The sequence below is a fragment of the Pseudorca crassidens genome, chromosome 21 (assembly GCF_039906515.1).
Source record: "Pseudorca crassidens isolate mPseCra1 chromosome 21, mPseCra1.hap1, whole genome shotgun sequence".
NCBI classification, from domain to species: Eukaryota; Metazoa; Chordata; class Mammalia; order Artiodactyla; family Delphinidae; genus Pseudorca; species Pseudorca crassidens.
Genome location: NC_090316.1, coordinates 28,580,983 through 28,597,954, shown reverse-complemented (window position 1 = coordinate 28,597,954; position 16,972 = coordinate 28,580,983). Strand labels below are relative to the sequence as shown.

The 16,972-nt window shown below is 39.4% G+C and overlaps 1 protein-coding gene across 2 annotated transcripts in view; it reads left to right on the top strand.

Moving 5' to 3' along the window:
• The window catches only part of CSMD1 (CUB and Sushi multiple domains 1), a 1,750,344-nt gene that overhangs the window by 1,504,341 nt on the left and 229,031 nt on the right, over positions 1–16,972 (top strand). For both annotated transcript variants that reach the window (XM_067722119.1, XM_067722118.1), the window contains exon 26: positions 7,002–7,204. In XM_067722119.1, coding sequence (XP_067578220.1) covers positions 7,002–7,204 — 203 coding nt within the window. The remainder of the gene's footprint in view (positions 1–7,001; positions 7,205–16,972) is intronic.

The window sequence follows — 16,972 nt, the reverse complement described above, 5'->3', positions numbered from 1 at the left end:
ATTGAATTTACAAGGTATTTCCCAAATGGCAAAACTTACAGCATCAGGGTGAATCTTTTTTTGTCTGTGTAAGCTTCTCATTAACATATAACATAGGCACATAAGACTATCCAAATGATAAGTATACAGCTTGTTTATAAAAATACCCCTTGTTACCAGCAACCAGATCAAGACCCACATTGTGCCCTTTGAGCTCCATTTAAACGATCCATTCTTAAGGATAATCACTATCCTAACTTCAGATAGATAATCGCTATCCTAATTTGAACTTTATAAAAATCGAATTATACAGTGTGATTAGTTTTGTGTCTTGATTTCCTCAACCTTCACTGCCACTGATACAGGTAAATTATTCCATTGCATGAATACACAATGATTTACTTATTTATTCCGAGTGTTGATGGACGTGTGAATTGTTTTTACACAGTTTAAGGTTATTGCAAATGACGTCCTGTTGGATATGCTTTCATGTATTATTTGGTGGATGTGTGCATGTTTTTCTCTCAGGTGTACACCTGTACTCAGCTATGGTAGATACTGTCAAATGATTTCCCGAAGTGGTTAAACCAACACCACTCCCATCACAGTGTAGGTCATTCCCAGGTACCTCACCTTCCCCTGCACTAAGCATTGACTGTCTTTCCTTTTAGCCATTCTAGTGTGTAGTTGTTTTAATTTGCTTTTCCTTGGTGACTGATCAAGGCCATCACTTTTTTATATGTTTATTGGTCTCTTGACTATCCTCTTTTATAAATGTCAGTTGAAGATTTTTGCTCATTTCTTTTTGCACTGGAATGCCTATCTTTTCCTTTTGATTAGTATATAGTTTTTATACATCTGAATGCAATCTTTTGTTGATTATATATTCACCAGCTATATTCTTATACTCAGTGGTCTTTTGGTTTCATAATGATGTCTTTTGGTAAAGACAGGTTTTCAGTTTCAGTGAGTCAAATTCATTTTGGCTCATTTTTCTTTTATGGTTAGTATATTTCTTATTAAGTTGTATCAAATATTTTGTGGGGGGGTTTCTTAGTGTTTTTGTGTCCAGTTTAAGAAATCCTGCCCTCCAAAGTTATAAAAAATATTATCTTAAGTTTTTTTTATAGGAGATCTATTTTATCTTCCACATTTATGTTTTCATTTCATCTGGAATTAACTTTTGTGTAAGGTATTAGGACGATGCAAGGAATCTTTTGTCCATAGTGCAGTTCAATTGACCATTTGTTGGAAAGTCAGTCTTTCTCCATTAACTGAAGTGCAGCCTTTGTTATAAACCAGATAATTATAATTATGATTATATAATTATAGGCCTGTTTCTGAACTTCATTACATTGATCTATTTGTCCATCTAGTGCAATACCTTTCTATCTTAATCACTGAATTACTTAATAAGTACTGATATCTGGTACTGTATTCCTCCAGCTTTGTTCTTTTTCATGTAGATTGCCATGGCTATTCTTGACCCTTTGCATTTCCATATGAGTTTTAGAAACACTTGTTACTTTCTACAAGGAAGTTGCTAGGGTTTTAGCTGGAATCACATTATATCAGTAGATCAGCTTAGGGAAACCTGACATCATTTCCAATTCTGAATTTTCTGATCTCTGATATAGTATATTGTCTCATTTATGTAGATCTTATATAATTTGCCTCAATAATGATAGTTTTCTGTGAGGAGCTCTTGTACATCTTTTGCTAGAATTATCCCTAGCTATAGCACACTTTTTGATGATAATGTAAATAGTATTTTTATTTCACTTTCTAGTTGTGACTGTCTTGTGAATAAATTATATTTTTATATTTATCTTGTATAAATAAATTCACTTATTAATTCTGAGTTCTTAGGTTTAAAATTTTTTTCTTTGTGAACAATCATGTTATCTACATTAATAAAAGATTGGTTTCCTTTTTTGTCAAATCTTTTGGCTTTGTCTTGCCTTGTTGCACTGGCTACAGTCACCAGAATAATGATTCGAAATGAATCTCATTGTCCTGGTCCCAATCTCAGAGACTAAACTTTCAATTATTTATTTATTTCAATAAATATATGTGAATTATATTTTAAAAACTCCATAATGGAAAAAATATTAAATTCTACCACCTAAAGATATAAAATTCAAAAACAACTATAGGAAATTATTGGAATTAATAAATGAAATTATTTATGTAAGACAAGTAAAAAACATAGTGTTTTCTACATTTTTTTCACTTAGCAGTACTTTTATGGACTTTTTACATATCAGTATTTACTGAACTTTTAATTCTTTTGTTGTTGGACATTTGTCCTGTTTTCAGTTTATCACCAATTTCAAAATATTTTGATAAATATAAGATGTATATTTCTGTATGTTTGTCTATATTGGTTTCCTTGAGTCAATTTTAGTAATTTCTATTTTCTAGAAAACCATTTTATGCATAGTTTAAAATATATTGCCATAGATTTATATGCATAGTTATCGCTTAGATTCATTTCCTTTTTTCTTTCTTTCTTCACTAGTTTATATTTTTATCAACTACTCCATACACACAGTATAAAAGTAAAATAATTCTGCAGTGATGGTTACAGAAAGCAGTAGTTCTCTACATCCCCTAAATCTCTAGTAGAATTGCTGGATGATGTGAATTTTGCATTTAATAAAAGCCTAATGTGTCTCGAGTAGCATTAGTAAAGGTCAGTGCATGCCTAGACACATTCTAGTAAGCCCAAGGACACCAAAGGTGGAGAAAAGATCCGAGAAACAGCTAAAAAAAGGAAGATATATATTAGCTAGCCTGATAGAAGACTTCTTAACAATACAGACCAAAAGAAAGAGGTATTTGAAGTACTAAAGGAAAATAACTGTCAACCTGGAATCTATATTCAAACAACCTGTCATTCCCTTGTAAGTGTTCCTATTATGCAATTACTGTTAACACACAAAATACTACTATTGGTTTAGGGATATATATTCACCAGACATATGTGATAGTTAAGAGGAACTTTTATCCAGCTAAGAATATAGCTTAATACAAACAAAATAAATAAATTATATGGAGACATTGGAAATTGCACAGCATGCCTCCTTTAACTCTTTATAACTCATAAATCAAACAGGTAACAAATTAGTAAGTTTACAGAGGATTTGAACCATGCAATTACTAAGCTTATTTTAAAAAGACATACAGCCTTCAACTAGAAAGTGCACATTCTGTTCAAGTAAATATGGAACATGTGCAAACATGATCACAAACCAGGAACAAACTAATCAGTGAAAAACAATAAAGCAGAGAATCACTTTTATACTCCACACCAAGACCAAAATGGAATAGAAATAGAAATCTGTAGCAAGAAGGAAAACACATGCTCAATTTTGAAAAGAAAAGACACATGATTAACAGCTTACTGTGAAATTTATAGCCTTAAATGCACATATTGGAAAAAGAAGATCGCTTGAAAATCAAGTTAAGCTCCAGCTAATGGAATTTGAAAAATGCTATCAGAGTAAATTCAAAGAAGTATAGTTGAAAAACAACAAATATAGTAAAAGAAATTAATGGAAGAAATAATATAGAGAATTACCAAACCCACAAACTGATTCTTGAAAAGGTATCATTGGTAGAAAAATAACTGACATATTATGATAGAATACAGGAGGCCCAAATAATTGACATTAGAAATGGAATTGAAACATACCCCTACAATAAGGATTACTTTTAGAAAATTTAAGAAAATAGTAGATTATATTATACCAATATATAGGAAAAACCTTCCATCCAAAAGAAAAAAATGGAAATGGTCTGATTCATTTAATGAGGCTAAAATAACCTTCATATCACAAGAACAAGTAAAGAACAGGAAATAAAAATTAAGAGCTGAACTCTGTAATTACTCCCATTTTATATATTAAGAAAAATGACCTGTATGATCATCTAAATAGGTATAGAAAAAGTAGTTTAATAGAATTGAATACATGTTCATGATCAACAACATAAAGAGATAAAACGAAAACCTTCCTAGCGTAGTAAGTAGCAGGGGTTTTTTCTTAAAACGATAAAGGGAATGTAACAAAATCCATCCACAAGAATATAATATAATATATAAACAGTAATAAAAGAGATGAAGAATGCATTACAGAAGTGGGCAATCATATGTGATCAGATAATTCAGAGTCCATGGTCCTATTCTCCACCTAAGACCTTTGATGATCTCATGTAGTCCCATGACTTAAGACCATTTATTTCCGAAGACACAGGTTTATTATTTCCTTTCAGAGTTCTCTCTGAAGCTCCAGGTTCGCATGAACAGCTGTCTGCTCAAGTCTCTACTCAGTGTCCGGTAGTCATCTTGAATTTACAGGCCCAAAGCATAATCCTGGTCTTCCCACCCCACAAACCTTTCCACCTGCACCCTTTCTCACCTCAGCCCGTGACCTCTCCACCTTTCTCATTTCTCAGGCAAAAACCTTCGAGTGACCTTGCATCCTCTCTTAATCATACATGGCTCACCCAGTCCTGTTTTCCCCACCTTCAAACCGTGCCCAGAATCTGACAACCTCTCAATACCTCCCCTGTCCAGCTCCTCTGAGTAACAGCCATCTGATTCTTGATTCTGCCTTGCCCTGTATAGCCTGTTGCCAACACAAGTGCAGAGCAATTATTTTTAAATCACAGGTGGGATAACTTCTTTACCAAAAACACCACATTGGTCTGTCACTCAGGGTGAAAGCCAGAATCTTCAGAACAACCTACAAAACCCTGTGTGTTGCCCACCAGCCCACTGCTTCCCCCTCCCCATCCACTACACCCGTTATTTCTCTGGCCTCAGTTTCCTTATCAGGCCCTCTCTCTGCTCTGGTTAAATTGGTGCCTGGATGGTCTCAAATGCTGAAACCATGCCCTCTGTGTCGGGCTTCTGCTGGGCTTCACTCTCCCCTCACACCAAGTATAACAACCCCTCCATCTCCTTCAAGTCTGCTCAAACCTCTACTTACCAACATGGGTTAACCAACAACCCCATATAATACCTAAATCTCCCCCCATCCTCTGGTCCTGGCATGACCAGTGCTGCTTATTCTGCTCTGCTTTTTTCTTTCCTCAATGGCATTTACCACTTACTAAAATGCAGTCTTCTTTACTTATTTTTTGTGGTTGCTGTTTTTCGCTCATCTCCCCCATTACCAACCATGTAACCTCCATGAAGGCAGGGTTCTTCATTTAGTTCACTGATGTATCCAAAATTCCTAGAAGAGTGCCTGGTACATAGTCGGTGCTCAATAAGTGTTTGTTGGATGGCTGAACTATATTGAAAGCGGGTTGCCTTAGACTCACAAAAGGATGTTCAACCTCATGAATATTCATGGAGATGTAACTTAAACATGATACCGTTCCACAACCATCAAATTTTCTCTTTTTACAACTATTTAAGTCTGATGTTATCAGGTATTGGTGAAGATGTGACAACACAGAGCCATTTGTACTTTATTGTGAGACTGTAAGAAGTTACAGTCACATGCTAGAGCAACTTGGCCATTTCTCTTCTTGAGCCTAGAGGGACCCTAGGCTGAGCACCATTTGTCATAATGAAATGCAGAAACTATCTTTTGTTAGAGGACCAGACAAATGAAGCGTTTCCTCATGCTTCTAAAGCAAGTTAACAAAATCTACATCTTTCAGTTTAGAGGAATTTCACCTTATGCTGAATATAAAAAGCAACTTGAAAATGATACAAGCACATACATGCCAAAATGACATCTAGCATGTAATTACTGTTAAACGCACAAAATAGTACTGTATGTTGTTTGGAGATAGGTATACTACATGAGCATATGAAAATTATAAAAATATAAATGAGAAGAGACCATCACGATTTCAGAATGTGGGGTGAGAGGAAAAACAAATGCATAAGTGGAGAGGCAGGGGAGTAGGACTGTGTCTATAAAATTTTATTTTTAAAAAAGATCTGAAGCAAATAAGGCAAAATGTTAACATTGGTGGTGGTAGGTACCTAAGTGTCTGCTATATTCTGTACTTCCCTCTGTATTAAAAATATTTTAAATCAAACATTTAAAAATATACTACATTTTATATTTATGCAGGGTGAGATAGATATTTTCTTTGAATTTATAATATGCACAAAGTAAATAATTGGGATTTGTGTACCGTTTTTCGTACGTCATTTATTATGATTTTTCTCTCTTACAATTTTGTGAGTGGAAAAACAATGAATGAAAGCATTCGGCAAATACAGATGATTTTTGTTGATATTAAACTGTTTTATCTGTCTGAATTGCCATAAATAGAATTACAGGTCTGCTGCCGTCACTGAAAGAGCTTCCTCTGACACGGAGGTTTTAAGTTGCTTTGGTATCTGTAAACGTGATAGAAGCATGTTAAAGTGTTATGAAGAAAGGAGTTTATACTACACATCTCTGCCTTTGTGTTGGTATTTCAAATAATGTATTTTTTCCGAAAATAAAATGTACGGAAACAAACACAACATAAGCTGAGATCATTCGGATACAGGTACACAATATCCTCCTGCTGTAAACATCATCTCTGCCAGCGTTTCTGTCCTGGCATGGATGCTACCACCTAGTGGGGCATTTCAGGAACAACACTGATACCACACGCATTAAAATCCGACGTCTGTTAGCTTAAAACAAAGCTGTATCAGACCCGTCTTTGATTTGTGTGCCCGAGAAAGCTTTGAATTGTAAAAAGAGCTGACAGTCTCAAAAGGCCTGGTTTCATCCTTAAACACACAGCTCAGCATAGAGCTCCGTGGTCTCCCTGTATCCATCACAGACAGAAGTAGGTGCTTCTGTTTTCTGATGTGCACGAGTGAATCCACTTCTGTGAGGCTCCAGGCTCATCCATAACTGTCAGACAAGGAAAGGCACATTGGGGTGGGGTTTGGTGTGGGTGAAACGGGCTGGTGTGTACCCGAGTTTTGTGCTGGGGTGTCCTCACTGGGCGGGAGGGGCCTTTCAGTCACCGTACCAGCTGTGCTCTCCTTGCAGCCTCCACTTCATCGTGTTTGACACGGAGCTGGCCCATGACATCCTGAAGGTGTGGGACGGGCCGGTGGACAGCGCCATCCTGCTGAAGGAGTGGAGCGGCTCAGCACTGCCCGAGGACATTCACAGCACCTTCAATTCGCTCACTCTGCAGTTCGACAGCGACTTCTTCATCAGCAAGTCCGGCTTCTCCATCCAGTTCTCAAGTAGGTGCACGGCCCCCTTCTTCGTGATCTGGACACTGGGAGACAGATCCGCATCTGTGTCTTACGGTTCCCCGGACAAGGGTGTACCTTTTGTTGAGCAAAATACACAATTTTTAAAACACCTATCAAGAAAACGGTTTGTCTTGGGAAATTCTGTTCATTCTCAGATGGGGATAGACAGTGGCTCTCCTTAGCTATGGGGGAAAAACAACTTACTTTAAAGGTTTGAGTTAATCAGTAAATATTTAAACTTGGGCCCAGGACAGATGTGGGTCTCTACCGGGAGGTCAAGTTTATCTTTGGTGCCCCCCGCCACACCCAGCACCAGCGCCAGGCTCCCTCACTCTCTGGTTGGTGCCAGGAAGTCTTGATGTCTCCAGGCTGCTTCAGTTTTCTGCTTTCAACTTCCCTGAATAGAAGGGCCCTGCATTTTTTCCCTCCTTAGGGCTGATGTTTCAAATAGCTTATGTAGGATAGTAATCTCTGCAGGATTTAGTGGGCACCACGTTTGCACTTTGAAGCTGTTACCTCTTGACGATGGTTCCCACCTTCACTGTCTAGCCCATTTTTAAGGAACAGTTTCCTGAGAAGGAAGGGGTGGAGATATTTTGTGGCAGTTCCGTCTTTGCGAACCCTTCAAATTGCACCGTGTAGAGGTGTCATATAATGTGGTAGCACCCAGGGTCAGCCGTCATCGTAAAACTAGCGGAATTTGCACATAAACATATTCTGGCTCAGTTTATCTCTGGGCAGGTCACTGGTGAGCCATATTTAGGATTTACATGAGTAAATGGACTTAGGTCAGTTTGATGCTTTAAAAGGTTGGTAATAAAATTAAGGTTAAAGTTTGCACAGTTTCTTACCTCTGGTTCGCTGTGCTTTGAGGCAGTAGTTTGTGAATATGTGTTCATGGAATAGAATCTCTACGTGGTAAAATTTTCACTGGTTTATGGTAAAAATATCAAGGTAAGTTTGCTTCTGCTATCCTGCCTTGGGAAAAAATGTTTTTTATTCCAAGGTTATATCATTTTTGCTCTTTTTTGTGAGATAAATATGGCCTCCATCTTTAGAAATTGTGGTAAGAGTAGGTGAAAGATGTGTGATGTAATGTCCTTGTTTAGCAAAATGAAAAAGTTGGTACCATTTTGAGGTTATGTTTGTTTTCCTTTCCTACCCATTCTATACTCTCCTGGCCTTGGTTTCTTTTTCTTTTTCTTTTTTTTAAATAGAATTTATTCTTTAGAGCAGTTTTAGATTCACAGCAAATCACATGCATTTAAGGTTCCTCCATGTCTTTTCACAGCTTGGTAGCTCATTTCTTTTTAGTGCTGAGTAGTATTCTGTTGTCTGGATGTATCACTGTTTATTTATCCATCACCTACTGAAGGACATCTTGGTTGCTTCCAACTTTTGGCAATTATGAATAAAGCTGCTATAAACATTTGCATGTAGGTTTTTGTGTGGACATAAGTTTTTAATTTCTTTACGTAAATACCAAAGAGTGTGATTGCTATATTATATGGTAAGAGTATGTTGTTTTGTTCCTGGCCTTTTAAAATCTTCCCTTTTTAAAAATTCATGTGGAACCAAGAAACCACTTATTTTTCTATATTTCTCATGATTTTCTCTTTGAAAAGACGTCTTCCTAGTTTGGGTTAAAGATAAAGGAGAATCCTTTATTATAGTTATTTGAGAGCATAGACATTTATGTTCTATATTTATAATTATACAAATAATATACTTAACTGACATATTGATGCTTAGGAGGTGATAAACATGAACACGTCCATTAAAGTTCCTACAGAAATGAAACTTGCTTAATTTTTTTAACTTGGTTTTCCAAGTGTTCTAGTTTGAACCATACAGAATTGTCATTTTTGCAGATAAAAAATGGTTGAATGTTAGCATTTTCATATGGTTTAACATAGCATTTAGTATGCACTTTGGGAAATACCATTTGAAAATAAAATGTTGACTCTGAGGCTTTTGTATGAATGGGTTTCTGCATGGTCTTTAAAACTCTATGGGAAGGAAAAAACAAGATATAAAAACTTTGCTTGCATAATTTAGAAAAACTTGGCCTGAATTGTGATGCTGAAAATTTGGGTTTCTATCTTGATCTCCAGAGATTTGAAACTGACCTATCTCTTTCTTTATTGCTTTATTTGTGAATTGAAGATATTGCACCAAATTCTAAGCACCTTTCCACTTGCATCATGTATTTTCCCTTTGCCTTTTAGATCTACTCTCCACCATTTCTCAATCTACTCTGATCCTAGTGGTGGACATGTGTGGACTATGTTCTGTGCCCTCTGCCTGGGTTCCTCCAGTGGGGGGCTCGGGCAGGAGATGAGAAGTGCAGGGAGGAGAGCGGTGTCGGAGTGTGATACCTCCCTATCAGATTCCCTCAACCAAAGCTCACTATTTTTCTCAAGAAGCCGTATCCATACATGTCCCTTTCCAGGTTTCTGTAACCAACTCCCAGTGACCACACTTCTACCTGGGCTTCTCCAAACCCAACATTTGTAAAGAAACCCTCTCAAATGATCTATGGGAAGTGTGTCATATGTTTTGTGTTGGATCCTAAATGATACAGTTCCCAAAGGAACATCGTCAAGCCCGTGAAACTGACATTCCTATGTCCCAGGAACCCCCTTCAGCAATGGCAAGCTGGGATATCTGGTCAACCTCCCTATACCCATGACCAATGTGCCACTCTCCGCTCCTGCAATTCTGAGCCATCCTTTCACCACTGGTGAATCCAGCCATGAAACTAGATCAGGCTAGAGTCTTTCTAAACCAAAGGCTTGAATCTCCTTGAAACATGCAAAAGAGCCTATCCCTCCAGCTCAAGAAGCCTTGCTGCTCTTCTGTAGGTGGAAGGCAGGAAAAGCCCATTTATTTGTCTTTATGATCCTGGGACTTAAAAAAAAGAGGTACTTTATGTGTAAGTTAGATTGCGCTGCCATTCCTAAGACAAGCTAATGTTAGAATTTGAAGTATTAGCACTTATCTATGATTTAAAAATAAAATAAAAGATAATGAAACTTCAGTATTTTCCTCAAATAATTGATACTTTGAGTATGACCTTTGTTGCAAAGCAAAAATGACATGTATTCAATAGTATTAAATTAGTTTTCTTGGTAAACCATTTTAACTTGATAGTATGCCAATACTACGTGAACTTTGCATTGTAGGTGTAACTTAGTTATTGCAGGAAAAGCCCTTATTTGAACATTCGTTTTCTTAGAGACACTTGAATGATCAGACTTTTCTCAATAAAGTTAAAGTGTAAGGATTTAACATCAATGTCACCCTCCCTCTCAGTCACATAATCCATACCTGGTTGTGGCTTTTTAATTTTGACAATTTCTCTATTATTAGAACACCTTCTTTAACTGCCTTCCATCTCCCCATCCCCTCTTGGTCCTCCTTCTTCCAGTGGCCACTCCGTTATAGTCTTTTTTCTGGTTCTCATCTTTCCTTCCCCAAGCTGTAAAGGTTGGATTTCACTAGGGCTCGTCCTCATGTCTCTTTCTCTCCATCAGTACTGACTCCTCAGGTTCCATCGGTCAGCCTCCCAAGACCTCTCCCCTGAGTACCCGAGGTCTCCCTCCAACTTGATGTGGGGATAGAAAGCAGAGGACATACCATGTGAAACGTGACCACATTTCCAATCCTCTCCTTTCTCAAACCTGGTTTCCTTCAAGCTTTCCCATCTCGGTGAATGTCAGCTGCATTCTGAGTCGCCCCTTTATCTTCCACCCCACATATAATCCAGCATCAAATTCAGTAGGGTCCATATTCAAAATCCCACATCTCTCCACCTGTACCCCTACCACCTTGATCTGGGTCCTTCCACACTGGACTGAGCTTCCTTGGCTTACAGACTGGCTTCGTCTCCCCGCTCTTGTCCATTTACGATCTTACCTGACCAGAGGAACCAGGATGGGTCTTAATGAGGCACCTTGCTCTGGTCAGAACTCTCCACTGGCTTCCCATCTCAGCCAGAGAGAGTTCTGATTCTCCCCATTGCCAAAATAAAGGCTATAAAAGCCTGTATGCAAACTTATGCAAAACTCTACATTTTCAGTTTTCATCCTTAATTACTGCCCTCCACCCTGTCAACCACCCTGTAACATACACACCAGCAAGAGGCGTGTATGTATTTGTATGCACGTATTTGGTATATGTTCATTTACACACTGCTCTTGGCTTTTTCCTCTTTGCTTGCTTAATGAATCCACATGTGGACACACCATCTTTTAAGACCCCTTTAGCAGAATTAATGACATTGTCACTTACAGTGCCCAAATTCAGTGCTCATATTTCTGAGACAGTGTTTATCCCATCATGTGTGAGCATCCTACTTGCAGTCTACGGGACTAAGTTCCTGGAGGGCAGAATATCTAGAACATGACATACAGTCAGTGGCTAAAAATTGTTTTCTAATCAAATATGCTTGAAAACTTTCCAACGATGCGAATCTTGAAAATATTAGGATGATTTTGATTGTGTGACAAACACTATGTCATGCACCAAAAAGGATGTTTCATTACTGATTTCAGCTTCATTCAAAAATGTTAATAGAAAAGGCTTTAATAATAAAGATTCTTTCAGTTCTGAGTTAATTTCTGTCCAGTGTTAATGGTCTTTATATGACATTTATTATCAGAAGTAGTGGACAGTATAGACTGTGTTTTCACTGGTAAAAAAACGCATTAGACAGATTTAATAACATGTATGCATCTTTGTTGACCTTTTAAGTTTTATAATTCTTTATACATTTATTTATCCTTCCTTAATGTTTTGATACCAGTTGGAAACAAGGCAGACTATTTTCATTTTATAAAGATTAATACCCATGTTTTAATTTAAATGAACATAGTTTAATCTATCATTTGATAAATTTCCTTATCTTATTAAAAAAAGATCATTTTTTTCCCTGCTTTATAATAATCTTGGGAGAAGAACAACTGCTTACTGGGGTGTGGGGATATTGATTCTTAGCCTGTGCTATGTGCCTGTGTGCAGGCTTAATGGCCACTGAGGGAGCAGCTGCACACCACACCCTTCCTTATGTGTGTGTTTACCTTCCCTTTGCTGTAAGACATTTTCTCCACTAGAAAAATGAACTGTTGGTGCTCACAGGATATTCACACCCCATTCAAGGTCCATTGTCCTGCCAGCTGCACACAGCATGTAAAACATGAGAATAAGAACTGACTAGTGCAATTATGTTAATTGTAATCAGCCTAACACTTTTCATTAAAGTTTAATTACTATTTAATCATGCATAAAATGTAAGAAAATGGAGTTCGGCTCACAAAACTGACCTTTACTCTAGGGGTTAAATAAACTTCAGCTGAGCCTCTAGTGGTCCGAACTCTCAGCTCTCCCACTCTAGGGAGAACGGCTCCAGGGTGATCTTGCACCCTCAGATTCCATGAGATGGACTTCCCTGTAAATAATGGTCCTAACTTAGCGGCTACATAACATCCCTTCCTAATTTACTTTATTGAAGGATAATTTAATAGGTACATTTTCATTAAAAAAAATCATTTGTTGTTCAAAACAAGAGAGACCCTTGGGGCTGCCAGTTGCTGAGCAGAGTGGGATTGTTTATAGGAGAGAACCGGCCATAGAGACCAGGCGCCTGTACCAAGTTTCTGCGCAGAGACAGGACACAGCAGGTGCAGCTAGACTGCTCACCCCCCGCTCTCTTGGGACTCCCCTTGTGGGGCTGGTGGAAAACTGATCGTATGTTCTTATCATTGGCCACTCACACCCAGAGAGGCCAAAGAGTTTTATCCACCTTTGATTACTCGCACCCAGCTCATAACAGGGGTAGAACTGGTGTGTGTTGAATTATTGAGACTAAGATGCTAGCTTATTTAGAATTTAGTTTAGATTCTAAATCCTGGATTCCACAGAGTGTTGGGGTTTTAGCTGTGGTTGGCTTTGTCTAATACTAACAAGATTGATAACAAGAGGAACAGAGAAAAACAGGACACATAATGGCATCTTCCCTATTCTTGGGGATGTATCTTTTTTCCCCTCCAGTTTTATTGAAATATAACTGACTTATTGCATATGTGGAATCTAAGAAACAAAGCAAACTAGTGAATATAAAAAAAAGAAACAGGAACAGACTCACCAGTAGAGAGAACAAACTAGTGGTTACCAGTGGGGAGAGGGAAATGGGGAAGGGCAAGATAGGGTAGGGGGTTAAGAGGTACAAACAATTATATATAACATAGATAAGCCACAAAGATATGTACAACACAGGGAAATAAAGCCATTGTTTTGTAACAACGTTAAATGGAGTATAATCTTTAAAAATATTGAATCACTGTGTTGTACACCTGAAACTAACATATTCAGTAATACCGTAAATTAACTATACCTCAATTTTAAAAAATAATAAAATAATTGATACATAGAAATGTGTAAGTTTAAGGTGTACAGCATGTTGATTTGATACATTTAGAGACTAAAAAGTGATCACCACTGTAGTTCATACCACATCACATCACATAATTACCACTGCTTTTTGGTGGTGAGAACACTGAAGAGCTGCTGTCTTAGCAACTTTCAGGTATATAATGCAGTGTTCTTAACTGTAGTCACCATGCTGTGCGTGACTTATTTATCTTGTTACTGGAGGTTTGTGCCCTTTGACCAACATCTTCCCATTCACCCCCACCCCCCAGCCCCTGATAACCACCATTCTACTCGCTGATTCTATGAATTCAGCTTTTGCAGATTCCACATATGTGCTATCATACAGTATTTGTCTTTCTCTTCCTGACATCCCACATAGCATAATGCCCTTGAGGTCCATCCATGTTGTAGCAAATGGCAGGATTTCCTTCTTTTTCATGGGTGAATAACAGTCCAGTGTGTGTGTGTGTGTGTGTGTGTGTGTGTGTGTACATATACTGCATCTTCTTTATCCATTCATCTGTAGATAGACACTTAAGTTGTTTCCATATCTTGGCTATTGTGAATAGTGCTGCAGTGGACATGGGGGTGCGGGTATCTCTTTGAGATCCTGTTTTCATTCCCTTTGATCTTATGTGCAGAAGTGGGATTGCTGGATCATATGGTAGCTCTATTTTTAATTTTTTGAGGAACCTCCCCACTGTGTTCCACAGTGGCTACACCAATTAGCATTCCTGCGAACAGTGCACAAAGGGTTCCCTTTCCTTGAGGATGTATCTAATACTTACTGTGAAAGAGATCTCAACCCTTTTCTATAAAACTACTAGTGGGAGTATCATCTGTACCTACCTTTCTGCTAATCTAAATCTTACTCCTACTGAAAGCTCATAAATCATTCCTCAGGCAGCAGTGATTTCTGTGGGGAGTCCCAGCACGGCCCCCCGCCCCCAGGACCGCGGATGTAACTGTCAATCAGCACAGTGCAGTAGGCAGAGTTATGCTACCTCGCTTGAATGAGAAGGGGATGCTCCTAAATTTTACAGACTGAATTATCATAATGTCTTTAAAAGCATGTCATTCAGAAATAAGTTGAGTCAGTGAGGAGAACATAGAAAATTTGAATCACTGTGACAAATATTGAGATAAGCATCTGACCACACCCTGCCCAGGTCACCTTTGTCCTCATAATTTGTGTGAACACATTGGTGTAATAATGAGGAATTAATGAACTAACCACTCATTCATTCATTCGTGTATTACTTTATTTATTCACCAACCAATATTGAACCCCTTCCCGCTGTGCTCCTGATCAGTGCTGGCGTTGGGGATCCAGTGCTAATGAGGCAGACATTGCCCGGTCTTCATAAAAGTTATGGGGAAACATATGCCATTCACCTAGAATCTCCTTGTCTCTGTCCGCCTCCTCTGGACGGCCCACCTGGTGAGGACCCTGGTCTGCTTCCCTGCAGCTCCGGGATGTGTCCTCCACCTTCCCTGGGGTGACGCCCACCTCTGAGGTCTTCAGCTCCTGCTTGATGCCCCGCAGTCTCCACTCCACTCCACCAGCCACTCTTGGGAGGGTGCACTGCATCCTGCTTCACCTTCAGTCGGCAAAGCTGAACTGGAACGTGCTGCTCCGTTCCCACAGCTGATCTTTCCATCTCCACTTCCCCGCCTGTGTCGGTTCTTAGTGCTTTACTGGGGCGTCTAGGCTGTCGCTGTTCTCCCTTCTATTGGTTCCTCCTAAATTCCCGATACTTCTTTTCTGTCTTCAGCCATTTTATCCTTAAAATCAAGTCTCTTACCACGTGCTAAGCTCCCTGACCCATGTGCTTCCTGCATCGCGTCTGCCCAGCATCCTCTGGTGAGGAGACGCGTAAACCAAGAGCTTCTTCCCAGTGACTGTGGGACCCCCACCCTCACGTGGCTGAGCTACAGGCACTTATTTTGCCAGGGAACTCTGGGTCCCATTCACCTCATTTTCAAACCTTCACCCCTTTGCTCGTCTCCTCTTCGGGGCAGTGGATGATCTGGAGTCTTCATTCACAAAGATAAACCTGTCAGAAGGATTTCCTTCCACTTCCTCCAGGAGACATCATTCTGTTTCTTCACTCCTGTTAGCTTGGGATAGTCACGCCTTCTCCCAAGCAAGGCTGGTCCTATCATGGATATGCCCCCAGCTGCTGGGACCTTGCCCGGTGTGTCCTCGTCTTCTTTCATTTTCATCCTTTCCTCTGACTCCTCACTCCTTGTACACAGACGCTCAAATCACAATTTAAGATAAATACATACAACAACCCTTTGCCACTTTTGAGCATCCTGTTTTTCTCCTTCATCTAGAACATGTTTTGGGCTTGCTGTGTGCGTTTCCTCACCTCCAAATCATCCTGCAGCCCCCTGGTTTGTTTCTGCCACCATCACCTCGGTTTCACTGCTCTTGTCACGGTCAAAAATAAGCCATGAGTCTCAACACACACCTTTTCGTGGTTCTGGTCAGTGGCCTCCTGCAGAAGTTCAGTGCATCTGACACTTTCCACCTTGTTGAAATATTATTTTCCCTGGATTTTCACAACTGTCCCTCCGATCCTTCCTGCCTTGCCAGTCCCTCTGTTGTCTCCTGCAGTCTCACCTTCCTCTTCCTGGTTTCCTTGGGACCTGGTCTTAAGTCATCTGATCTCTCTATTCACTGTCTCTCTGAGCAATGTTCTTTCTTCCCTGGGTGTGGACAAAGATCCAGAAGGTCATCACTTCAAAACTCTCTATTCGGAGCTCACACCTGTCTTGTGAAGCTCTAAGGGGCCAAATACATAAATTCGTTTGGACATCTTGCAGACATGTCAAAATTGGCATGTCCGGGTCTATCCCGTCACCACATCCGATCCAATCCAGGCCCAGCCTCCAACAAGACCTCGTGTGGCTGTTCTTATCTTGCATTTCCCCTTCATCACACAAGCCCACATCTGCTGGGTCTCACCCACACAAGACTCTGTCTAAAGGGCTGCTCCGAGGAGGGCGATTGTATTGAACCTGTGTTTGAGAAAAGCCATGTTGGCCAAGAGCAAATCTAATCAAGCTAAGCCCCCCACTTAAAAAGTCCTTCTCCAGTGTCTGACTGGAGAATAAAATCCTGTTACATGACCCCGACTGATTGACGTGGGGCTCCCGTGTATCTGCCCATCCTCACCCACTCCTTCCACCTGGCTTCTAAGGATTCTTTTCTCCTGTTTTCAGACCTTGACTTGCAAAGTGCCTTCTGTCCAGGACTCTGTCCCCCTGGTCACTGCCTGCTATTCCTGTCCATTTCCCGAGTGGCAGTTAAACACT